Source organism: Rhinopithecus bieti, unplaced genomic scaffold (genome assembly GCF_001698545.2).
Source record: "Rhinopithecus bieti isolate Rb0 unplaced genomic scaffold, ASM169854v2 scaffold_7649, whole genome shotgun sequence".
Lineage (NCBI taxonomy): Eukaryota > Metazoa > Chordata > Mammalia > Primates > Cercopithecidae > Rhinopithecus > Rhinopithecus bieti.
The window spans coordinates 334,573-361,589 of record NW_016805495.1 but is presented as its reverse complement, the minus strand read 5'-3'; the positions used below and the strand labels follow the sequence as shown (position 1 = coordinate 361,589).

General features: G+C 40.5%; 1 protein-coding gene across 25 annotated transcripts in view; it reads right to left on the bottom strand.

The window, feature by feature from the left end:
- Positions 1–27,017, bottom strand: part of EPB41 (erythrocyte membrane protein band 4.1) — a 238,408-nt gene that overhangs the window by 61,321 nt on the left and 150,070 nt on the right. For 10 of the 25 annotated variants that reach the window (XM_017872687.1, XM_017872677.1, XM_017872682.1 and 7 more), the window contains exons 10-15: positions 24,958–25,055; positions 21,114–21,286; positions 8,921–9,129; positions 3,304–3,360; positions 3,100–3,141; positions 1,475–1,537 (exon numbers count right to left, since the gene is read on the bottom strand). In XM_017872687.1, coding sequence (XP_017728176.1) covers positions 1,475–1,537; positions 3,100–3,141; positions 3,304–3,360; positions 8,921–9,129; positions 21,114–21,286; positions 24,958–25,055 — 642 coding nt within the window. The remainder of the gene's footprint in view (positions 1–1,474; positions 1,538–3,099; positions 3,142–3,303; positions 3,361–8,920; positions 9,130–21,113; positions 21,287–24,957; positions 25,056–27,017) is intronic. The other 15 variants (XM_017872680.1, XM_017872691.1, XM_017872699.1 and 12 more) reach the window with 6 other exon arrangements.

Here is a 27,017-nt window from a genome sequence, read left to right as displayed (position 1 = left end):
AAAAAGGCCGGGCGCAGTGGCTCATGCCTGTAATCTCAGCACTTTGGGAGGCCAAGGCGGGCAGATCATGAGGTCAGGAGATCAAGACCATCCTGGCTAACACAGTGAAACCCCGTCTCTACTAAAAATAGAAAAAATTAGCTGGGTGTGGTGGCGGGCGCCTGTAGACCAGCTACTCGGGAGGTTGAGGCAGGAGAATGGCCTGAACCTGGGAGGCGGAGCTTGCAGTGAGCTGAGATCATGCCACCACACTCCAGCCTGGGCAACAGAGCCAGACACTGTTTCAAAAAAAAAAAAAGAAAAGAAAAAGAAAGAAATGCTCATTACCCTGTTGTAATTTCCAATGAAAGAACTAATTCCTTAGAGGATATATAAGAAAAACAGCAGAAATCCAAGAATCTCCTTTATAGGCCAGGCCCGGTGGCTCATGCCTGTAATCCCAGCATTTTGGGAGGCCAAGGCGGGTGGATCATGAGGTCAGGAGATTGAGACCATCCTGGCTAACACAATGAAACCCATCTCTACTAAAAAATACAAAAAATTAGCCAGGCGTGGTGGCGGGCGCCTGTAGTTCCAGTTACTTGGGAAGCTGAGGCAGGAGAATGGCATGAACCTGGGAGGCGGAGCTTGCAGTGAGCCGAGATCACGCCACTGCACTCTAGACAGGGCAACAGAGCAAGACTCCATCTCAAAAAATACATATATACATATATATATATATGACCAATGTTGAATATAATGGGAAAATAATCTCACAACTCTTATAGCAGACAGCATGTTGCTGTTTCTGAGTGGAAAATAGAGTAGTTTAATAGAGTTGGATAGATCCTCACATCTTGGCTTTCCAGTTCTGGGACTACAGGGAAATTACTTAATCTCTTTGAGCTTCAATTTTCTCATCTTTAAAATAACAATCCCATACCCACAGGCCTGTTTTTATGATTAAACCATCTTATAGTAACTACTGATTAAATGCTAGGCTCCCCTCTTTCCTTCTTATTTCTTTTTTCCCCCCCAAAAGTTCTTCTGTCATTTTTCTATTATCTCCAATATTTTAAGTCCATTCTGAATTCCCTACTTTCTCACACTCTCTTAGTTCAGAAAATGAAAGAATAGTGCAAATTTGCATCTTGGGACACATGGAAGTTTATACTCTTGGAAAATTAAAGGAACTTTTAGCAATGATGTAGAACTTTCTAAAGGTGGGTAAAACAATGGAACCATGAGAGGTAGAGGTAGTCCCAATCATATATTTTTCCAGGTAAGTACGACAGATAGAAACTAAAAAGAATCAGAAGGCGAGATGTTTGCATATCTTCATGTTCACCAACATGCAAAAGCATTTTAAACCTAAAGTTCCTTCATGCAATGGCATGCAAAACCAAATGCAGCACAGAATGAAGAAAAGGGGATCAGCAAAGAATGCAGAAGGTTCCAGGCAACCAACTGAAATAAGCTTCAAGTTCATACAAACCTCCAACATTAAATTGCTATGTCTGATATAAATGTTTTCACCATCTAGTCTTTCTCTCTTTTTCTGTGAAAATGAAAGGGGGAAAAAACAGAAAAGCATAAAAAATTAAAATGTTGTTCTTGCAGGAAAAAACTGAAAATTGGCAAACCAAAAAATATTTAAAATTAAATGTCCACAGCGCAGCATATGCCAACATGAAATGGTCAGAGTCACAAGGACACACAGAGAACATGATTACCACGAGAAAACGATGACCTTGTTCATGAATGATGAAAGAATGTGATGATGTTATTCAAACAGACAGTGTTCCTGGCTTCATTGGCTTCTTATGTAACAAGTTGTTTTATGTTCATTTTTGAAATTGAACTGTTTGAGGGTTACCTTAAAACATATGACTCTAAAAAACACTGAAACTCCAGGTATCATGGAGTGAAGAAATGCTTTAAAAACATTATTTAGCTTTTGGGATGTATTTTATACTTAGTGACACTGAGTATAATTAGAGATTTTATAATCTCTAATTATAAAATCTAATAAAAAATTAGATCGCTTTTATAAAAAAGATCTAAGAAAGATTATCATTTTATACATGACCAGCCAATAAATATATTCAGTTAACTGATTCAAACTGATTCATCCCACTCTATAGATGAAAAGAATGAGGCAGAGAAGTCAAACCCATAGTTATACACAGTACTGGGGTTGCTGCTACAGAGGGTGTTTTTTTGGAGACAGGGTCTTACTCTGTCACCTAGGTGGAATGTAGTGGTGCAGTTGTGGCTCACTGCAGCCTTAACCTCCTGGACTCAAGTGATCCTCCTGCCTCAGCCTCCCAAGTAGCTGGGACCACAGGAGCGTATCACCATGCCTCGCTAATTTATTTATTTATTGTTTTGAAGTGACGGGGTCTCCCTATGTTGCCCAGGCTGGTCTTGAACTCCTGGACTTAAGGGATCCTCTTGCCTCAACCTCCCAAAGTGCTGGGATTACAGGTGTGAGCCATCACACCCAGCTATGATGGTTTTCATTTTATGATAAATGTGTCTAAAATATTATCAATCATTCTAAGAATATGATGTCATTGTGAAATAGTTCTTATACATTTCTAAATATAAAAGATAGGTTTTACTCTCACTGTTTAATGAAAAGTTCAATGAAACTTTTCAACATATAGTATAGGATTATGGTTTCTTCAGTTTATGTAAATATATGTGTATAGCTGTCACCCAGGCTGGAGCACAGTGGCATGATCTCAGCTCACTGCAACCTCCACCTCCCAGGTTCAAGCGATTCTCATGCCTCAGCCTCCTAAGTAGCTGGGACTAAAGGCGTGCACCAACACACCTGGCTAATTTTTGTATTTTTAGTAGAGACATGGTTTCACCACGTTGGCCAGGCTGGTCTCAAACTCCTGACCGCAAGGGATCCTCCTGCTTCGGCCTCCCAAAGTGCTGGGATTATAGGCATGAGCCAATGCACCTGGCCCATATCCGTTATTTGAAAATATTAACAACTCCTGATTAAAAGAAATCAATGAAAAGAATGGATCACTGTCTTTTTAATGCATTGTAAGTCAGCATGGGTGAAATGGCAATGTAGTTTTGTGAAAGTGAAAAATGGCTAACCTTCCTCATTCTTATCAGATCTTCAGTTTTTTCTGCAAGCTTCTGTTTTGCCATAATTTAAAAAAGAAAGAAAAATGATAAAATGTTGCTCATTGAAGTTTGTTTGAACCTTCATTTTATAATTTTAAGGAAAAGGGAGTAAGGGAGAAGAAAAAAATTGAGGGGGCGGAGGGAAAGAGGAACAAGTGGCCTATTGGCACAAACCTGTGTTTGGTCACCATTTGAGGTGGGTACTGTCACCTCGATGTGGGTTTTTTCCACCTACATTTAAGAAATAAAGTAGTAAAAACATTTTAGGTTAGTAGGTTTCTATGAATAGTGTTGTTTCCAAACAAGCTGCATCTTTAAGCTGCTTGTGAAATACGCTGATATGTAATCATCATGATGCAGTCTTATGGAGGGTGTTACAGGGAAGGATATTACTCCCAAAAGTCATCTGTGTTTACCGTCACATTTTCAAGGCTGAAAAGGTAATATGGATATCCAAATTATCAAAAAAGAAAATTAAGGTAAGTATTCTATTGATGAAGAAAATATATTTTTATACTTATTTATAAAAAAGTACCCACTAAAAGAATAATTTAGGCTTATTTAATGCAATAGCCTTGTTTTGTTTTGCCTTTAAAATGATCTGGAAGTACTTTAAGTAACATTTAAAAACAAATTTACATATGAAGTTATCAACGTATGACATATATGACAGGAAGAAAAAGAAAATCTTTAGCTAAAGCACACATGTAATAAACCACATATGACACCAAACTGGTAAACACAAAGGATTTTGTTAGTTGAACAATATACTTAAGGAGGCACTTCATTCTTCAGTTTATTACACAACAAAACATTACAATAAACCCAATTTAAATTGTAACTGACACATGAAATTACTCCCAGGGCTGGTTATAAACAAGCACATGCAGGATTCAGCTGTAACATTCAACACGCTGCAATCTTCTCTAGGAAGGTGAAGCCTATGTGTTTGGTAGAAGGGCAAGATTCATCCTTAGTATTAATATTAGAAAGCGAATAGCTAAGGTCTCCTGCCTAGCTTTGAAATACCTTTAGTAATGTCATTCTATACATAGAAAATGGAGTAATTATTTAAAAAAAAAAAAAACAGGCTATTAAGAGGGAGCATAATACAGTGAGCAACGCACAAAGCGTTGGATATTTTAAATTAAAAAATTGATTGTTTTTACTAAGGGCTAAATCACTTTGTATCATTAAGTTCTTTACAGAACCTCATCAATCTGTGGTGTTGATATTCTTTTTAATCACACTAAGCAGTATTACTTTGGAATATAATGTCATTGTGCTATTTTCCCTAGACTGAGTCTAAAAAATCTGAGAGAGCTACAAAATTAGTGACACTGTCAAGTGTTAAGTTAAGCACACCCCATTACAGCACTTTAACTACCAGGGGTAATGAACCGTTTTGGGTCATTTCTACTTTAAGTCCCAGCATATTTGTTGTGTGGTCATTAACAAGTTTTTTTTTTACCCCTCAGAGCTTAAATTTCTTATGGATAAAATGGAGATAATGTCTTCCTAGAATTGTGCATTTAGCAAACAATAATGTTAAATTATTTTACAGGCCGGGAGCGGTGACTCATGCTTGTAATCTCAGCACTTTTGGAGGCCGAGGCGGGTGGATCACGAGGTCAGGAGTTCAAGACCAGCCTGACCAAGGGTGAAACCCTGTCTCTACTAAAAATACAAAACAATTAGCTGGGCGTGGTGGCACGCGCCTGTAATCCCAGCTACTCCGGAGGCTGAGGCAGAGAATTGCTTAAACCTGGAGGGGCGGAGGTTGCAGTGAACCAAGATCACGCCACTGCACTCCACCCTGGGCGACAGAGCGAGACTCCATCTCAAAAAAAAAAAATTATTTTACAAAGTTTAAATTCCTCGTTCAAATGAATAATGACTTCTTTTTGTTTTGGATCTTTATCAATCCAATAGCAGAAAATTGAGAGCCTCTACTTCAGTTTAAGAATTGAGGCAAGCTGGGCACAATGGCTCACGCCTGTAATCCCAGTACTTTGGGAGGCCGAGGCAGGCGGATCACCTGAGGTCAGGAGTTCGAGACAATCCTGGCCAACACAGTGAAACCTTGTCTCCACTAAAAATACAAAAATTAACTGGGCGTGGTGGTGGGCACCTGTAATCCAGCTACTCAGGAGGCTGAGGCAGGAGAATCGCTTGAACCCGGGAGGTGGAGGTTGCAGTGAGCTGAGATCGCACCATTGCACTCCAGCCTGGGTGACAGAGCAAGACTCCATCTCAAAAAAAAGAATTGAGGCCAAGTAGCAACAGTATTTCTGTGTATGCCCCTACATAGAACATTAAATGAGATAACAATATACATGGGGGAGACAGTACCTACTGCCATACTTGCAGAATAGACCTTGTTAAAATGACAACAAAAAGCTTTCTCTATCTCAAACTAATGTCAGATAATGAAATTTACAGTTACAAGGCTACTTTATCACTACTATTGCTTTATATAATAAATATGGTTTCAGGTAAATGCCATAGTTTTGTTTTGTTTTTTTGGAGACAGTGTCTTGTTCTGTCGCCCAGGCTGGTGTGCAGTGGCGCGATCTCGGCTCACTGCAACCTCTGTCTTCCAGGTTCAAGTGATTCTCCTGCCTCAGCCTCCCAAATAGCTGGGATTACAGGTGTCTGCCAGCATGCCCAGCTAATTTTTGTATTTTCAGTAGAGACAGGGTTTCGCCATGTTGGCCACGCTGTGATCCACCCATCTTGGCCTCCCAAATTGCTGGGATTACAGGCGTGAGCCACTGTGCCTGCCGCCATAGTTATTTTCTAACTGCTACATATAAAATCAGCTCAGAGTCACCCTTAATTCTGCCACCACCATTACTATAATAAGTTATCAGAGGTGGTCTTCAGTCTCATTTCAACACAAGTATCTCAAATCATATATTTATGTAGAATTAATTGGCAACAAAGACCCCCTATTGACTTGGAAAGCTTATACCAGGTAGTGATCTCTTTACTCTGCCAACTTCCCAAGAAGTTGAGAGCCTATTGTTGAAGGGAGCCTATTGTTGAAGATATTTATGTCTATGATACAGGCAAAAATTAGTAAAAGTAAGTCAGCAGAAAGCCAGAGGAATCTTAGCCACTACGAAGATTCCCCTGACAATTCCAGTAATCTAACACTTTTTAGTTAGTATAACAAATGGAGGGATAGTCAAAAGTGCCTGGTGAGATATTCTAACATTAAAAACTGAGGAGGTAGTCTAACATTAAACAGGCATTGTTGACACTGAACCTGACGACCAATGTCATAAATATTTGGCTAGGTACAAAAAATGTAAATACATATCATTCACTCAATCTGTTTTTCTCTCTGGACTCAAGGTAGTCCCAAATGGACAGTAAAACTGTATGTCATATTTAACAGTTTGTTTCTTTCTTTATTATATTTTTTGAGACGGAGTCTTGCTCTGTCACTCAGGCTGGAGTGCAGTGGTGTGATCTGGGCTCACTGCAACCTCTGCCTCCCAGGTTCAGGGAATTCTCCTGCCTCAACCTCCCCAGTAGCTGGGATTACAGGCGCCTGCCACCACGCCCAGCTGATTTTTGTATTTTTAGTAGAGATGGGGTTTCACCATTTGAGACAGGATATCACTTTGTCACCCAGGCTGAAGTGCAGTGGTGCAATCTCGGCTCACTGAAGCCTCCTCAATCTCGCAGGTTCAAGCTATCCTTCTGTCTCAGCCCCCGCAAGGAGCTGGGACTATAGATACGCATCACCATACCCAGCTAGTTTTTGTATTTTTTGTAGACATGGGGTTTTGCCATTTTGCCAAAGCTGGTCTTGAACTCCTGGGCTCAAGGGATCCGCCCGCCTTGCTCTCCCAAAGTGCTAGGATTACAGGTGAGAGACTCCAAACCTGGTCTAACAGTTTTTTGTTTTTTGTTTTTTTAAATACAATCAAAACAGAGTTAGATTGTCCACTGTTCTAGAAATAAACTAGATATTGTTTATTGGAGATCTGGCTCCAAAAGAACAAGGTTAATCAATCTGCCAAAGCGAGGACACTTACTAAGATCTTATGCAGTCTAATTTTTTTTTAATTTCTTAACAGACATATACAAATGTAATTCTTCTTATAAAGAGTGCTTCTCGGCCGGGCGCGGTGGCTCAAGCCTGTAATCCCAGCACTTTGGGGAGGCCGAGAGGGGGCGGATCACAGGACAGGAGATCGAAGACCATCACGGGGGCGAACACGTGAAACCCCGGTCGCTACTAAAAAGGACAAAACTAGACAGGCGAGGGTGGCGGCTACCTGTAGTCCCAGACTACATCAGGGAGGCTGAGAGAAAGCGTTAACCGCGAGAGGCGGGAGCTGCAGAGCTGAGATCCGCCACTGGCACTCCGGCCGAGCGACAGAGCGAGACGCCGCTCAAAAAAAAAAAAAAAAAAAAAAAAAAAAAAAGGAGTGCTTCTCATAATTCCTGTTGCCAACAGTAAGGCCTATATTTATTTCAATAAATCTGAGCTAGCACTTCGATTCCATCACTGCTTAAATGTGTTTACGAAGCTTAACACATAAAAGGTCAGTCTAGGCAGGGCGCGGTGGCTCAAGCCTGTAATCCCAGCACTTTGGGAGGCCGAGACAGGCGGATCACGAGGTCAGGAGATCGAGACCATCCTGGCTAACACGGTGAAACCCCGTCTCTACTAAAAAATACAAAAAACTAGCCGGGCAAGGTGGCGGGTGCCTGTAGTCCCAGCTACTCGGGAGGCTGAGGGAGGAGAATGGCGTAAACCCGGGAGGCGGAGCTTGCAGTGAGCTGAGATCCGGCCACTGCACTCCAGCCTGGGCGACAGAGCGAGACTCCGTCTCAAAAAAAAAAAAAAAAAGGTCAGTCTAGTCACCGTCTAGGAAATCTGCTAATTAAATTGGTGATTTTTCAACACAGTGCAATGACTGTGGATACAACTAACTGAGAACCATAGGTAACTCAGCAGTATAACCTCTCCTACATAATGGATCTTCTCCTTTTTGTAACGCTACTTAAGATTTGAGCAACCACATAGATGTGCTTTATGTAATACCTATTCTTTGGAAATGTTGTATATATATCCATCTTAGAAAATAAAATTATATTTTAATCACAATAGCAGAGCTTAGTCTTTTTTTTTTTTGAGACGGAGTTTGGCTCTGTCGCCCAGGCTGGAGTGCAGTGGCCGCATCTCTGCTCACTGCAAGCTCCGCCTCCCGGGTTTACGCCATTCTCCTGCCTCAGCCTCCCGAGTAGCTGGGACTACAGGCGCCCGCCACCTCGCCCGGCTACTTTTTTGTATTTTTTAGTAGAGACGGGGTTTCACCGTGTTAGCCAGGATGGTCTCGATCTCCTGACCTCGTGATCCGCCCGTCTCAGCCTCCCAAAGTGCTGGGATTACAGGTTTGAGCCACCGCGCCCGGCCAGCAGAGCTCAGTCTTAAAAATCTATGTGGCGATTCCTTCTAGATGAGTAAAAATTATTTTAAAAAGCAGAGGATCAATCATACTGGTGTGTTTTACAAGTTCATTTAGAAAAATAATAGTTGGGTCAAGGAGTGGGTCACCTTATAACTTCTGAGATAGCTTACAGTCTTATTGACATAACTTTATGAAAATATTTTACTGGTTCATGGGAGACATCTTCATTTAGAAAGAATGAGGAATAACTTTGTTGAGTCTATGAGAATAAGCAATTGCTTTGAACATGTTCCTGGTCAAAATGTTAAGGCCTCTAAATCACAAAGTGAGTTAGCTAGGTATTTGGACTGATGACATACCTTCCATGCTTCTGTGGGCTCTGGCTCAGCTTGCTCAGGTGGCTCGTCTTCCTTTTTCACTTCAGCCTTCACTGTTTCCTTCTGTGCTTTAGGGACCACTGTTTTTTCAGCAGAGGCATCTAGGACGCCACCTTCTGCAACCTGACCCTGAGCAATGGCGGGTGCAGAAGTGGGCCGAGGACTTCGGTCTGCCGAATCCACAGCTGCTGCTATGTGAGAAAGGGAAAAGGGAAGAATAAGTAAAGGCCAGAGCTACTGTATTATTTCAAAGTCACCAGGCAAAATAACTGTGAATCCAGGACACACACAAATGTTACAGTGTGTAGTGGGCTATCATACAGAGGGTAAAAAATAAATCATTAGTGCTCTGCCAGGGAACTGACAGCAACAAGAAAGTTAAATGTACCATCAGTAGAAAGGCTAAAATGTGTTAATGATCATATTCCATGAATGCTGAATTCAGGGGAGACAAGATCAAAGAAAAGAAATAGAAAATCCATTTATCTAGTAATTTTAGTTTCAAAAACCTGCAATGTTGTCTATGGTGGGAAAAAAAGGGTCAACTAAATGTGATTTCTTCCATGAGGCCTTTTAAAATAAAGATGTGTTCATTTTAGGTTATTTCAGGAACCTAAAAATATATTGTAAGAAAAAAGAATTAAGTCTGATTTCTTCTGTAAGCCTCCTTGGAATGATTACAAAATAACTTGATAAATGGCTCTTCTGGTAAGACATGAACTACTTTCTGATGCTTGTAAGGACAAATCTTTGAACCAGATGCTCTCCCTTTTAATAATATATCATTTGATTAAAATAACATGAACTCAAAATCTTTGTCAGTACTCAAACCTACACAAAAATATCTTTTGAGTTCTGTCCTACTATCTCTCAGTCTTACCAGTTTGTATTATAGCTCTTATCCTCTAATATATTTAGGGCAGTGGTTCTCAACTGGAGTAAATTGTCCCCAGAGAATATTTAGCAATGTCTGGAGACATTTTTGGTTGTTGTAACTGAGGAGGGAAGAGAAAGGAGGTACTGGCATCCAGTACATAGAGGCTGAAGTTACTGAGGTTGAGAAACCTTAATTTAGGGGAAAAGCTGTATACATTGCTTTAGAGAGAATAAACTATACAGGCTTATGATAAAATCTTGATCTTTTCTAAGAGCTAATTGTTGTGTTGGAATATTTGGTATCTACGTTTTAGACAGCTTACTTCAAAACAATCACTCATACCCTTTTTGTGGTTTTTATGTTAATTCTTTCAGGGATATAAAACATTTACACTTTGTAATAAAACTTCACTTATCTGACAGTATCTAGGAATGAAAGTGTTTTTCGACATTTAGTGTTTCTGATAACATATTGTTATCCTCTTTTGTACTAAGACTTTTTTTTTTTTTTTTTTTTTAGACAGAGGCTCTGTCACCTAGGCTGGAGTGCAATGGCACGATCTCGGCTCACTGCAGTCTCTGCCTCTCAGGTTCAAGCGATTCTCCTGCCTCAGCCTCCCCAGTAGCTGGGACTACAGGCGTCCGCCACCATGCCCAGTTAATTTTTTGTATCTTTAGTAGAGACGGGGTCTCACCATGTTGGCCAGGCTTGTCTCGAACTCCTGACCTCAAGTGATCTGCCTGCCTTGGCCTCCCAAAGTGCTAGGATTACAGGCGTGAGCCACCACACCCAGCCAAGACTTTTATATTTTAATCAATTTGCATGGAAATCAGTAATTTTTATTATATACTTTCCTGCATTCTTAAACTGACTATAACTGAACATAATTCATTCTGAAATTTTTAGATCTGTAAACTGTAAGGATCAGATAAAGGAATTCCATACATCTGAACAGATAAAAACTTTAAATTCTCAACTACTTCATACAACAATATCAAGAAAGAAATGGTTGGCCAGGCGCGGTGGCTCACACCTGTAATCCCAGCACTTTGGGAGGCCAAGGTGGGCAGATCACCTGAGGTGGGGAGTTCGAGACCAGCCTGGTCAACATGGTGAAATGTCATCTCTACTAAAAGTACAAAAATTAGCCAAGCGTGGTGGTGGGTGCCTGTAGTCCCAGCTACTCGGGAGGCTGAGGCAGGAGAATGGCCTGAATCCAGGGGGCGGAGCTTGCGTGAGCTGAGATCGTGCCACTGCACTCCAGCCTGGGCAACAGAGCTAGACTCTGTCTCAAAAAAAAAGAAAAAAGAAAAAGAAAGAAATGCTCATTACCCTGTAGTAATTTCCAGTGAAAAAACTAATTCCTTAGAGAATATATAGGAAAAACAGCAGAAATTCAAGAATCCCCTTTATTGGCCAGGTGCTATGGCTCATGTCTGTAATCCCAGCACTTTGGGAGGCTAAGGCGGGTGGATCACGAGATCAGGAGATTGAGACCATCCTAGCTAACACAGTGAAACCTATCTCTACTAAAAAATACAAAAAATTAGCCAGGCGTGGTTGTGAGCACCTGTAGTTCCAGTTACTTGGGAAGCTGAGGCAAGAGAATGGCTTGAACCCAGGAGGCGGAGCTTGCAGTGAGCTGAGATCGTACCACTGCACTCCAGCCTGGGCAACAGAGCGAGACTCTGTCTCAAAAAAAAAAAAAAAAAAAAGGCTCTCCTTTATCTTTCCACGAAAAATCTGTGGCCTCTTGCACAGATTGCTACTACTGAGTTAGTAGTAATAACTCTGGATTAGCACAGAGCTACTACTAATGGGTGCTTTAAGCAGTCACTGCAAGAATGGCAGATGGCAGACCAAACCTGACAACACAGGGGAATGTGACAAAATATTTTGCTCACAGTTGTGTTTAAGTATCATTATACATGTGTATTCACACCTCCTCTCAAAGAATTAATTCAACTATGCCTGGCATCACAGAAACATAGCCCATGCTTTCACCATGTGTTATTTTGCCACTTGTCTTTGGTTTCAATCCAGTACTAATATTGCAGAGCCAAATGATTTATGTCTTCAGCATTCCTAGCCTTGGCAATCTGTACTGTATATGGAAAAGAAGGTATTAGTGTGAAAACTGACAGAAACAGAGTTCAGAGATTGGAAAAATAATAACATTACAATAAAAAGCCCTGGCTGTGAAAGGCTGTGTGGAACAGAGGCAAAAGCCAAATCACGAGTCTTAGGCCCAGACTCAGTCACACATAGTAGTGTGACCTAAGGCATGGAGCTTAATCTTACGAACTTTAGTTTAATCATATGTAAAATATAGAAGATATTAACTCTATAATATCATGGTAGTGATCGTGGCTTTTTAAAACAGTTTTGAGACATAATTCACATACCATACAGTTCACTCATTTAAAATACATAAATCAATGCTTTTAGTATATTTACAGTGTTGGGGTAGTGATTGCTTTTTAAGATGTGTGGGTCGGCCGGGCGCGGTGGCTCAAGCCTGTAATCCCAGCACTTTCCTGTAATCCCAGCACTTTGGGAGGCCGAGACGGGCGGATCACGAGGTCAGGAGATAGAGACCATCCTGGCTATCATGGTGAAACCCCGTCTCTACTAAAAAATACAAAAGAAAACTAGCCGGGCGAGGTGGCGGGCGCCTGTAGTCCCAGCTACTCGGGAGGCTGAGGCAGGAGAATGGCGTAAACCCAGGAGGCGGAGCTTGCAGTGAGCTGAGATCCGGCCACTGCACTCCAGCCTGGGCAACAGAGCGAGACTCTGTCTCATGTGTGGGTCTTCAGTTTTCTTAATTCAGTTATTAATATTTACAACATTTTGGTGCATATATAGACAACACATAACTTAAAAATCCAGTATCTCCCATATGTGAAGGTCTACACAAAGAAAAATGCTGATGGTGACCCACTAACTTCAATACTATATTGCTCTTGGCTGACAATAGAAACGTAGTTATATACTAGAGCAGTAAAGAATAAAATTCAAACTATCAGACTGAGTAAAGGAAAACAACTTCTACTTCTAGCTGTTATTTACTAGCACAATTTCTGCTAGTGTGCAGTAGGGTGGTTCTTTTATCAGAGGACCACATAAATAAATCATTTGTGGATCTTGAAAAACAAAAAAATCAGATGATGCGTGAGATGAGCTATCCGCCCACTCTAGTGAGATGAGCTATCCAAGAGTGAGGCTTGGGCATGTGTTTTGTTTTAAAGCTCCAAAGGTGATAAGGATGTACACCCCTGGCAAGATTCACTGTAATCACTGCTCACCGAATGGATGAACCACCTGGTTGTGTGGCCCTTTCTTTCGTGCTCCAGTTTCCTCATGAGTAAAACTGTAATTCCTAAATGCTTTTTCTTATTCACTAAGTAGCTAGTATTAAAAGGAATACAAGGAAATGCTTTGAAAAGCAAAAGTACAAGAAAAATATAATCTTTGTCATCATTATTAGTTACCCTTACAACTTACTACTCTATCATAAAACTGGGATCAGAACCAGTTTTGGTACTCCAGCTGGTAAGGCAGATGCTCTGAGCACCAGACATAACAGAAGAGAAAGGGAATGCTCATTTTTATCACTAAAATGAGAGTCATTATAAAGCAATTATTGTAAAAGTTTCCCTGATACATCATCTCTAGCTTACAGAGTTATATTAATTTTTTGAAAAGGGAGAGGTGACTCAACGAGAAAAAGTATCTTTTAAGGAGCATGGAGAAGTATCTAAGGAAAGGAGGGAAAAATGGTTCCACAGACATGTTTCCAGTTTTATACCATAGCACAAAGAGAAAAGACATTTAAAACAGAACTACAAAAAAAATACTGTCCTATTCAGTTTATATGCACTTCAGATACTTAAAAGATATGTAAAATGCTTAGAACAGTGCCTGGAACATACTAAGTGCTCAACCAATATTGACTATTAACTTTTATTCTACCCTTTCTTAAAAAAAAAAGTAATCACGGTGAAGAGTAAAAAGCATGGGCCTAGGAGAATGGTCCTGGATTCCCTCCTAATTCTTTCCAACTAGCTATGTGACCTTAGGCAAGTCACTTACATTCTAAGGTTAAGTTGTAAGAAATAATGAACATTGGCTGGGTGCCGGTGGCTCACGCCTGTAATCCCAGCACTTTGGGAGGCTGAGGCGGGTGGATCCGAGGTCAAGAGATTGAGACCATCCTGGCCAACATTGTGAAACCCCATCTCTATTAAAACAAACAAACAAAAAAAACCCACACACACACAAAAATTAGCTGGGCGTAGTGGTGTGCACCTGTAATCCCACCTACTTAGGAGGCTGAGGCAGGAGAATCGCTTGAACCCGGGAGGCAGAGTTTGCAGTGAGCCAAGATCGCAACACTGCACTCCAGGCTGGGTAACAGTGCGAGACTCTGTCTCAAAAACAAAACAAAACAAAACAAATTTAAAAAAAGAAATAATGAACATTAATGAGTATCTAGTTCAAGACTTTTTTTAAAAAAAGCTCAATAAAAGTGTAAAGAAAATAAAGATATGAGCTGACATGAGTTAAAGTATATATAATAGGAAAAAAACAACAAAACCAAAAGTTGGTTCTTTGAAAAAATTAAGAAGATTACTTTGTACCCCATAACTATATACAATTATAAATTGTCAGCCAGGCTTGGTGGCTCATGCCCAAAATCCCAGAACTTTGGGAGGCCGAAGCAGGCAGATCACTTGAGGTCAGGAGGTAGAAACCAGCCTGACCAACATGGTGAAACCCCGTCTCTACTAAAAATACAAAAATTAGCTGGGCATGGTGGCGCACACCTGTAATCCCAGCTACTTGGGAGGCTGAGGTGGGAGAATCGCTTGAACTTGGGAGGCAGAAGTTGCAGTGAGCTGAGATCACGCCATTGCATTCCAGCCTGCAACCATTGCATTCCAACTCTTGTTGCATTCCAGGGCAACAAGAGTGAAACTCCATCTCACAAATAAATAAGTAAATAATAAATATATAGTCAATTTACAATTTAAGAAAGAAAAGATTAATAAAATCAATATATCTCTAGCAAGCCTATTTGAAACAAAAAGGGTACAACTTACCAATATCACGAATGCAAAAAGTGGACCCTACTATAGTTCTTACAGGTATTAAAAAGATACCCAGCTTTATGTAAATATATTTGGAAATTTAGATAAAATGCACATTGCCTAGAAAAACACAACTAGGCCAGGTGCAATGACCCACACCTATAATCCCAGCACTTTGAGAGGCCTAGGTGAGAGGACTGCTTGAGCCCAGGTGTTCAAGATCAGCCTGGGCAACACAGTAAGACCTTGTCTCTATAAAAATTAAAAAATTAGTGGGGTGTGGTAGCATGTACTTGTGGTACCAGCTACTCAGGGTGCTGAGGTGGGAGGATCATTTGGGCCTGGGAGGTCAAGGCTACAGCAAGCTATGATGGCGTTACTGTACTCCAGCCTGAGAGAGCTAAGACTGTTTCTCCAAAAAAAAAAAAAGGAAAGAAAGAAAAAAAGAAACACAGTTTATCAAAACTGAAACAAGAACTAGAACATTTTAATAGTCCCTTATCTAATAAAGACACTGAATCTGTAAGTAAAGAACCTCCCACAGTGAGATCTCTAGGACAAGATATGGCTTCAAAGGCGAATTCTTCTAAATGGTAACAAAGAAATGACAACAGTCTTCAACAAACTCTTCCAGAGAACAGAAGAAGAAGGAATTCTTCTCAATTTATTTTATGAGACCAGCATAAATTTGAAACTAAAGCCTGACCACAACATGACAAAAAAGGAAAAATCCTAAAATGATAAAAAAGAAAAGTGTATTATGACCAATTTGAGCTTACTCCAAAATTCTTAGGTGGTTTAAAATTGAAAGTAAAATAATCCACCACATAAAAGGAGAAAATCATTTTATGATATCAACAGATGAAGTAAAAAGCATTTGATAAAAGTAACACTAATTCACAATTAAAACACGTAGGAAACTAGAATGAAAACTTCCTTATATGATAAAGAAAATACTATATAAGGAAGCTTGATGAAATACTGAAGCTTTAGCCCTAAAATTGGGAAAGATGACAGTTATTAACGCTCGTATTCAGCAATACATTGGATGTTCTAGCCAGCAACAAAGCAATTAAAGAAATTAGAAGTGCGAGATGGAAAGGAAGAAATACAACAATCATTATTTTCAGTTGATGTTGGGTACACAATAATGTATACCCCAAATAATCCACAGATAAACCATTAAAATTAATGATAAATTTTTTAGTAAGATTACTGAGTATAAGGTCAAACTAGAAAAATCTATTGTATTTCTATGTACCAAAACAACTGAACAAAAATAAAAATTTTAAGATACCATTTATTTTATTTTATTTTATTTTAGAGACAGGGTCTCCCTCTGTCGCCCTGGCTGCAGTGCAGTGGCACAGAAACGGCTCACTGCAGCCTTAACCTCCTAGGCTGAAGTGATCCTCCTCCCTCAGCCTTCCATGTAGTTAGGACCACAGGTGTGCACCACCATGCTCAGCTAATTTTTTTTTTAAAGACACAGCATCTTGCTATGGTGTCCAGGCTGGTCTTGAACTCTCAGGCTTAAGTGATCCTCCCACCTTGGCCTCCCAAAATGCTGGGATTATAGGCACGAGGCACTGCAACCAGTCAAAAACCAAATGATATCATTTAAGATAGCAAAAGATGGCTGGGTGTGGTGGCACACTCTTGTAATCCTAGCACTTTGGGAAGCCAAGGTGGGAGGATCACCTGAGCCTGGGAGTTTGAGACCAGCCTGGACAACATGGCAAGACCCTGTCTCTAAAAAAAAAAAAAAAAAAAATGTTAGCTGGACATGGTGGCGTGCACCTGTAGTCCTAGCTACTTGGGAGGCTGAGGTGGGAGGATCACCTGGGCCTGGGAGACTGAGACTGCAGTGACTCATGATTGCTCCATCACACTCCAGCCTGGATGACAGAGGCCCTGTCTAATAATATTAATATAAAATAGCAAACGACATCAAATCTCTAAGAATAAATCTAATGTAAGATGCACAAGTTACCTACACCAAAAATCACAAAACATTACTGAGAGAAATTAAAGGAAACCCAAACAAAAGGAGGGTTATAGCATGTTTGTGAATCAGAAGATTCAATATTATAATAATATCAACTGAGGCACAGAGAAATGAAGTAATTTGAGATGGCTGGCTCCTTCGCATAATTCAGGTCTCAGCTCAAATGAAGCTCCTCAGAGAAGCCTTCTAAATTAGATTGGACCATCCAATCTGAAATACTCCTTAATCTCCCCCTTCCCCAGATAGTCTATATCCCTTATCCTGTTTTATTTTCTTCACAGCGTTCATCACCATCTGAAATTATTTTGTTTTATTCTTCTTGTTTCCAGTGACAGAATGTAAGCTCCATGAAGGCAGAGACAATGTTTGTGTGCTCACAGCTGTATCTCTAGTGACTGGAATACCACCTGGCCCACAGGAAAAATTGTTGAACAAAGTAATAAATATGTACCTGAAAGAACATGAGTTTTGGAGTTAAATCAACCTGAATTCCACTCTTAGCACTTCCATTTATCAGATGTTATGTCTCAAGAAAAGTTATTTAATCTTCAAGCCTAGTTCATAGTGTTTTCATGAAGATTAAGACAAAGCACACAATATGACTTATATTGTTACTATTAAAAACAGCCCCTCAGGAGAGTAGAAAAACACCAAAAAAAAAAAAATGGGTGGAGGGTGTCATGTCTGTAATCTCAGCACTTTGGGAGGCTGAGGCAGGCAGATTACTTGAGGCCAGGAGTTCAAGATTAGCCTGGCCAACATGGTGAAACTTCATCTCTACTAAAAATACAAAAATTAGCCAGGTGTGGTGGCACATGCCTGTAATCCCAGCAACTTGGGAGGCTGAGGCACGAGAATCACTTGAACCCTGCAGGCAGAGGTTGCAGTGAGCTGAGACTGTGCCACTGCACTCCAGCTTGGGCAACAGAGTGAGGCTCTGTCTCAAACAAAACAAAACAAAACAAAACAAAACAAAACAAAACAAAACAGCATGACTCACAGCATGCAAGCACAAAAGTCCTATTGCTTAGGTGATCTTTTTTCCAAATGTGGCTGACCCCTTCCCGATTCCTCTAAATTAAGGATATAGGCTCTCATAATGCCTTGTTTCTTTCACTATGATAAATATTATAATATCCTCCATTAGGTTAAGATCCAATGAGGGCAGGGACTCACACCTAGCACATTACCTAGCACAAGAGATGACTAAACTATGAAACCAAGAGGAACATTGTAAAAGGATCTTTTACATTCTATTAAAAAATTTCCTCACATCATGGAAAGAAATACTTGCTCAGGCTGGGCGCGGTGGCTCAAGCCTGTAATCCCAGCACTCTGGGAGGCCGAGACGGGCGGATCACGAGGTCAGCAGATCGAGACCATCCTGGCTAACACGGTGAAACCCCGTCTCTACTAAAAAATACAAAAAAACTAGCCAGGCGTGGTGGCGGGCGCCTGTAGTCCCAGCTACTTGGGAGGCTGAGGCAGGAGAATGGCGTGAACCCAGGAGGTGGAGCTTGCAGTGAGCTGAGATCCGGCCACCGCACTACAGCCCGGGCGACAGAGCGAGACTCCACCTCAAAAAAAAAAAAAGAAATACTTACTCAATTAGTAGGGAATTTCCAAATAGTGACTATGGCTGCTGTATAATGGTCTACATACCTCATGAGAGGGTCTGCATACATCATAAACCAGAATACAGTAGCATGGTTCTGGATGATACAAATGTTGCAGCCAGAAAAACAGTATCTTAATGATAGCTAACATTTTGTGGGGGGGAATTTATTAAGTGCCAGCCATTGTGCTAAGTACCATACATACGCCACCTCATTTATTCCTCATGAAAACTCTGAGGTAGTATGATACTATCATCATCTCCATTTTACAAATGAGAAAACTGAGGCACAGAGAAATGAAGTAATTTGCCTGGGAACATACCTCATAAATGCTAGGGTTGATATTGGAATCAGGTCTGTCTGATTCCAGAACCCAAATCCTTACCCTCTACACTATATATGCACATAACAACATGTACCTTGCTTTTACAGTAGCTAGCATAGGGTTGTACACTGGTAACAAATAATAAAGGTAATCAATAATACCCTATTTGGGTTATTGCCTTCTGAACTTATATCTTTTATTTATTTTATTTTATTTTGAGACAGAGTCTCACTCTGTCACCCAGGCTGGAGTAAAGTGGTGCCATCTCAGCTCACTGCAACCTCCGCCTCCCAGGTTTAAACAATTCTCGTGCCTCAGCCTCCCGGGTAGCTGGGATTACAGGCGTGTGCCACCACACCCAATTAATTTCTATACTTTTAGTAGAGGCAGGGTTGCACTGTGCTGGCTAGGCTGGTCTTGAACTCCTGACCTCAAGTGATCTGCCTGCCTCAGCCTCCCAAAGTGCTGAGATTACAGGCATGAGCCACCATGCCCAGCCCTTCTGAACTTTCATTTATTCATTTATTTATTTATGAGACAGTCTCACTCTGTCTCCCAGGCTGGAGTCCAGTTGCGCAATCTTGGCTCACTGCAACCTCCGCCTCCCGGGTTTAAGCGATTCTCATGCCTCAGCCTCCTGTGTAGCTGGGATTACAGAAGTGCGCCACCATGCCCGGCTGATTTTTGTATTTTTATTAGAGACGGGGTTTCACCATGTTGGCCGGGCTGATCTCGAACTCCTGGCCTCATGTGATCCATCCACCTTGGCCTCACAAAGTGCTGCGATTACAGGTGTGAGCCACTGCACCCAGCCTGAATTTTTATTTATTAGCCACTCTTTTTTTAGTGACATAAGGAACTGAATGTAGCTTATTACCTCATTTCAGTAATGGTCTCAAATGCTAACTTAGAAGATCCTCCCACAATATATCAATTCAGACGGACCTTCTGTCAGTATATAGAATCATGAAATTTGTGTATTTCCTCCCTATTTTATTTAAACAACATTTGGCGACTCCAACAATAGGATATTGGCGTTTCCTATCCATAATTGCCACGTGACAAACTTCTTTTTAAATTATTCTTGTATGGCTGGGCACAGTGGCTCACACCTGTAATCTCAGCACTTTGGGAGGCTGAGGTGGGTAGATGACCTGAGGTCAGGAGTTTGAGACCAGACTGGTGAACATGGTGAAACTCCATCTTTACTACAAATACAAAAATTAGCCAGGAATGGTGGCACGTGCCTGTAATCACAGCTACTCGGGAGGCTGAGGCAGAAGAACCACTTGAACCTCGGTAGGCAGAGGTTGCAGTGAGCCGAGGTTGCATCACTGCACTCCAGCCTGGGCCACAGAGTGGAACTCCATCTCAAAAAATAAAAAAATTAAAAAAAAAAAAAAGATTGTTGTAGTAAGGCAGACACCCTTTTCCTCTTTTCTACTATAGAAAATAGCTATTATTTATTTATTTATTTTTTAGAGACAGTGTCTCTCACTTTGTGGCCTAGGCTGGAATATAGAGGTGCAATCATAGGTCACTGCAGCCTCCACCTCCTGGGCTCAAGCTATCCTCCTGCCTCAGCCTCCTGTGTTACCAGGACCACAGAAAAATATAATAGCTATTTTTAAACACTAAGAGGGCTTCAGTTCAGCATACTACATTAGATTTTTACTCTGTGGTAAAGATTCTGATAGATGTAGATTTATAATTCTAATTCTGGTAGTGTTTGATCTACCGCTACCTAGCAGTGGAACCATGATCTAGTTACTACTCTCTGAATCTCTATTTTCCTTTTCTTAAGATGGTTCTATTAAGATTAGACAATTAGTAAGATCCCTTTCATTTTACCACTGAGCTTCTTTTTTTTTTGAGACGGAGTCCCACTCTATCAGCCAGGCTGGAGTCCAACGGTGTGATCTTGGCTCACTGCAACCTCCACCTCCTGGGTTCAAGCAATTCTCCTGCCTCTGTGTCCTGAGTAGCTGGGACTACAGGCATATGCTGCCATGCCCAGCTAATTTTTTCTATTTTTAGTAGAGACGGGGTTTTGCTGTGTTGCCCAGGCTGGTCTCAAACTCCTGAGCTTAGGCAATCCACCCACCCTGGCCTCCCCAAGTGCTAGGATTACAGGTGTGAGCCACCGCACCAGGCCCAATCCTGAGCTGCTTTAATTTGGTTCTCTTATAGATAACTGTACTTCCTTTATCTTTCCAAATGAATTATGATCACAAGAAATAATTAATATTCAATACAAACCTCCATCGAGGCTCCGGGAAGCCCGTTTACTTGCTGTACGCTCAAAGTGTGGGGCAGGCCTGTCAATTAGAGCACTAGCTTGCCTGGTCTGGGCTTGAGTCCGGCCACTGTATCGAAATTTGGATCCTAGCGCAAGAAATTTGCTTTTGGGAATGGTGTCTGTAGATGTCAATCTGGGGGGAAAATCATAATAGTCATATTATTATATATTCATCTTATTCTAAAAGTGTAAAATTAAAAACAAAATCAAGAATAAAAAAGTTTCAACAATTCTTAGGGTTTCCATATAGTTACTAAGAAATTTTCAATCAAGTAATCATTATTTTGGCTTGTCATTTCTCAAAGCAACCAGTATGATTTAGTTGGGACCTACATTAATAATATCATTTATATCTCTATAGAAAGGGCCTTACAGTTTTCAAAACGTTTTTACAGCACTGCAGTATTTTTACTACATCCTTGTAATGTTCTCACTATTTTATAGATAAAGGAAACTGAACCGCAAAAAAGAAGTGACTTGTTTAAGGTCACACAGCTGTTAGGATATTAGGCAGAAACAAAGTCCAAGCCCAGAGTTCTTTTTCCACTCTACTAGAATGACAGCTTTGTCAAATGCACTCCAAACTCAATTAATGCCTGGTAATCTATTTAACAGGATTTGGTGTATTTTTAAACTCAGTTAGGAACCCCATCTTTTTCCTACATGGTATTCTATGTACTCTTTGTACCATACGGAATTGAACAATCTAGTTCTATGCTGGTCTTCCCTGTAAGACTGAATTCTCTAGGAGTGAAGAACAAACACCATGGCTTATTCATCTTTGTGCTTTTGCTTCTGGCATAAATATGATACCCAATAAATGTTTGTTGAATAAATATATAAGTTCCTACATCAAACACTAACAAAAAGAGAGTACTTTTTCCCTTTGAGGTAATTAATTTCAATTCAGCAAACATACACTTTCTTTTATGTAAGGGAGCATTACATTTTAAGGTATCCTCTTATTTTGATGCAATGGATTTAAACATGCCTTCCTACAAGAAAGTATACTGGCTGCAGTTGAAATCTATACCACAAGTATTAAACATTCAAAAATCACTATTTTTTACTCCTCCTTGCTCTTTTTTAAAAAAATTCTTAGCTTTTGTGGTTTGTTTAAAGAAGGGAGGGATGATAAAGAAAGCACAAATAAAGTGTTAATGCCATAATTAAGATTCTTTAACTGGGTATAAAAATGCACCCTCAATGTTTCATTTTGAAATAAATGAAATATTAATTTCCTTGAATTTCTTCTTGTTGACTGTGCTATAGTGCTATTATATGAAATATAAATAGAAGGAAAATTACATCAGGTTATTTCTCTCTCTTTAAGAATCAAATTTTATTTATGATATGAAGTGACATGAAAGGGGCCTGGGATTGCTTGCAAAATAATCTTGGAAGTGGGGGAAGGAATGGGTGGGATATAAGGTGAAAGCAAGATGGGCTTTGGGTGATAGGCTTATTGAAGCTGGGTGATAAATACAAGGGGGATTTATTGTATCTGTTGGCTACAGATGAAATTGCCGCATAATAAAGAAACCGTTCTTAAAAAGACAAACTGGGCGGGCGCGGTGGGCTGCAAGTCTGTAATGCCAGGGCACTTTGGGAGGCCGAGACAGGGCGGTCACGAGGTCAAGAGATCGAGACCATCCTGGCTAATACGGTGAAACCCTGTCTGCTACTAAAAAATAACAAAAAAACTAGCCCGGGCGAGGTGCGGCGGGCCTGGTAGTCCCAGCTACTCTGGAGGCTGAGCCAGGAGAAATGGCGTGAACTGGGACGGAGCTTGCAGTGACGCTGAGAATCCGGCCACTGCACTCGCAGTCCTGGGCCAACAAGAGGCGAGACTGCCGTATCAAAAAAAAAAAAAAAAAAAAAAAAAGGGCAAACCGGGCTGGGCGCAGTGGCTCACGCCTGTAATCCCAGCACTATGAGAGGCCAACGCAAGTGGATCACCTAAGGTCAGGAGTTCGAGACCAGCCTGGTCAACATGGTGAAATCCAGGCTCTACTAAAAATTTAAAAATTAGCCAGGCATGGTGGTGTGCACCTGTAGTCACAGCTACTTGAGAGCCTGAGGCATCACGCGACTGCACTCCAGCCTGGGCAACAGAGTGAGACTCTTGTCTCATTAAAAAAAAAAAAGGCAAACTGATAAATAACTAGCTAACTCTCCTTTCAATACAAGTAATTACTTGTCTAAGATCTGTCTTCTCTACTAGATTGGGTGTTCCATCAGGAGAGAGACTAGAATTATCTTGTGGTATATTCCCAATGCCTAGCATGGTGCATACAAGAAGGGTAAGCACACAGAAAATGCTTGGTAGATGAATTCAAGGGGTTAATAATATGGCCTCTTGGCACAGTGGCTCACTCCTATAATCCCAGCACTCTGGGAGGCCGAGGCGAGCGGATCACTTGAGGTCAGGAGTTTGAGACCAGCCTGGCCAATGTAGCGAAACTCCATCTCTACTAAAAATATAAAAAATAGCCAGGTGTGGTCGTGGGCATCTGTAATCCCAGCTACTTGGGAGGCTGAGGCAGGAGAATCACTGGAACCCAGGAGCAGTGAGCCAGGATCACAGACTGCACTCCAGCCTGGCAACAAAGCAAGACTCCATCACAAACAAACAGCAGAGGAAATACTTTCTTCTGTCTTCTGATTATCTGGTACTATTGGGCTTCAAATATGGTTCTGTGTGCTCCCTTTCTGGGTTTCATTAGAGCTAAGCTAACAATCAGCTTCAAGGTTGGCCAGCGCAGTGACTCACGCCTGTAATCCCAGCACTTTGGGAGGGCGAGGTGGGTGGATCATGAGGTCAGCAGATCGAGACCATCCTGGTTAACACAGTGAAACCCCGTCTCTACTAAAAATACAAAACAAAATTAGCTAGGCATGGTGGTGTGCACCTGTAATCCCAGCTGCTCAGGAGACTGAAGCAGGATAATTGCTTGAACCCAGGAGTCGGAGGTTGCAGTGAGCCGAGATTTGCCACTGCACTCCAGTTTGGGCAACAGAGCGAGACTCCATCTCAAAAAAAAAAAAAAAAATCAGCTTCACATCTTTAACCTTATAGTATAAAAGCCCCACAAAAATTAGTTAAGCATTACTTACAGAAATTCCATGTGGAAAAAAAATAAACAAAACAAAACAAAACAAAAAAATAAAAATAAAAATTCCGGTCGGGCACGGTGGCTCACACCTATAATCCCAGCACATTGGGAGGCCAAGGCGAGTGGATCACCTGAGGTCAGGAGTTTGAGACCAGCCTGACCAACATAGTGAAACTCCGTCTCTATTAAAAATAAAAAAAAGTAGCTGGGCATGGTGGTGGCCATCTGTAATTCTAGCTACTTGGGAGGCTGAGGCAGGAGAATTGCTTGAACCTAGGAGGCGGAGGTTGCAGTGAACTGAGATCGCACCACTGCACTCCAGCCTGGGCAACAAGAGTGAAATTCTGTCTCAAAAAAAAAAAAAAAATTCCATGTGGAGGTAAGTGAAGGTAACTCCCCTTAATTGGACTGACTTTAGTTACTTAGTGCAATCCCAGAGTCCCTAGTAAATATAGGTTCTCATTCCTTACTCCTCTCTTCCTTCTACCACACACAGACAGGTGCTTTGGAAATGTTGAGGCATACTTTTCAACTCAAAGGGAGAGAAATGGATTCATTTTGTCTTAAGATGATCTCACCTGAGCTAAATAAAACAGTGCCAGTCATACAATGAAAGGAATTTTAATAGCAGGCTTAAAATAGAAATGTTATAAATAATTTATCCTTGAAAAATAAGTGAGAATAATACCTGAAAAACGTGTGATGTTCTACACAGACTTTCCATAATTTCTTAGCTGCTCGGTAACTGGGAAGTTTGAATCCAATGGTACTTTCATATTGTTCTTGCTATAAAAACACAAATAAACATGGGACATGAAGTATTACATGTGATAAAGTACCAGGTTACAGTGATACAATACCAGAGAAATATGGTGCCACAGAAGAGGCCACTGTTACCAATTTAAGGACATAAAATGTCATTTGAAATTTTTTCCTACTTATTGAAAGAAATTCACTCACTGAGGGTGGCTTTTTCCAAAGTAAGAAAGCCAGGGAATGCATCTCATATAATTTACGCTTTTTTTTTTTTTTTTCCAGAAAACACACACACATTCACTATACATTTTTCTGAGACACAATTAAGTTACTTTTTGATTGTCCAGACACTACTTTTCCTTAGTCACTGTCTGCATTTGGGACACTATTCAATGAACAGGGAATGGGATATTGACCAAGTCCTCCGATCAATCAATATTATTAAGCAAAAGAAATTAGTAATAGGAGCTAAAGATTTTATTTCAAGCCAGATTTTTAAATCCAGTTTTAAAATTGACAAATAAAAATTGTACATACTTATCATCTACAACATGTTTTGAAATATGTATACATGCCAGGCGCGGTGGCTCACGCCTGTAATCCCAGCACTTTGGGAGACTGAGGTGGGCAGATTACAAGGTCAGGAGTTCAAGACCAGCCTGACCAACATGGTGAAACCTCGTCTCTACTGAAAATACAAAAAAAACTAGCCGGGCATGGTGGCACGCACCTGTAATCCCAGCTACTCAGGAAGCTGAGGTAGGAGAACCACTTGAACCCAGGAGGTGGAGGTTGCAGTGAGCTGAGATCGTGCCACTGCACTCCAGCCTGGGTGACACAGTGAGACTTCATCTCAAACAAACAAACAAACAAAAAACCCCAAGAAATATGTATACATTGTGAAATGGCTAAATTGAGCTGATTAACATATGTATTACCTGACATAATTTTTTTTCGAGGTGAGAAAACTTAAAATCTAGTCTCTTAGCAATTTTTCAAGAATACAATACATTGTTATCAATGTTAGTTACCATGTTGTACAGTAGATCTCTTGAACGAATCTCAGATTCTTGAATCATTAAATATTTATTTTTTCCTCTGATTGATCATTAATTTATCTAGATTCCTTTTACACTGAAGCAAACCATATTCTGCCAGGGCTACTAGAAACACTGTTCTGTTGACCTCTTGCCTCTTTGTTTCTACTTTAAGTATATTTTATAAGATGAAAAGGAAACTGACATTTATTTTGAGTGCCTACTATTGCCAGTGACACTATGATTAGATAGTATCATCTATATTTTTACACATGAAGAAACTGAGGTCAGTAAGTTATTTGCTCAGTCTCACAGCTGTGAAATAACAGAACCAGATTTTCACCCTCTTCACCATACCATGCCACTGCTAAATCATCTACTGCTGCCACAATACTGTTTCTCAAAATCCTATTGTTCCTGATTGCCTTCTTAAATAAGAATTTTACATTTTTAGAAGTCAAGGACTTCCCATTATCATATTAACATGTGTGAGGGATGGGATTCTAATTTGCTGTTATATTTCTAGTCCCTAGAATAGTGTCCGACACAGGAAAGCTCTCAATAAGTATTTGTTGATTGAATAACTCTTGAATTTGAAATTTTAAGGGAAGGCACTGATTGCTCTGTTGTTAGGCAAAGGTAAATAATTATGGTACAAAATAAATGCTTCTATGGTAATTCCTATCCAAGAGTTTTAAGGTTTCACATTCAGAATTTGCAGGCAGAAATAATGAGCCATTTTTCGCCAGCAGATGGTGATAAACACACAAAAAAGCCACCTTAGGTTAGTATCATTTCCTATATAGAACTTATACAGCTGTCATCTCATTTGATCTTCAAATAACTATGATGGAGAAGGTATTATCTGCTCAAATGATAAGGAAGCCAAGCCTTAGATTTGTACGGTCTTTTGTTTAGTATGTAGCAGAAAAGAAGCCAGAACCCAGAACTGTTT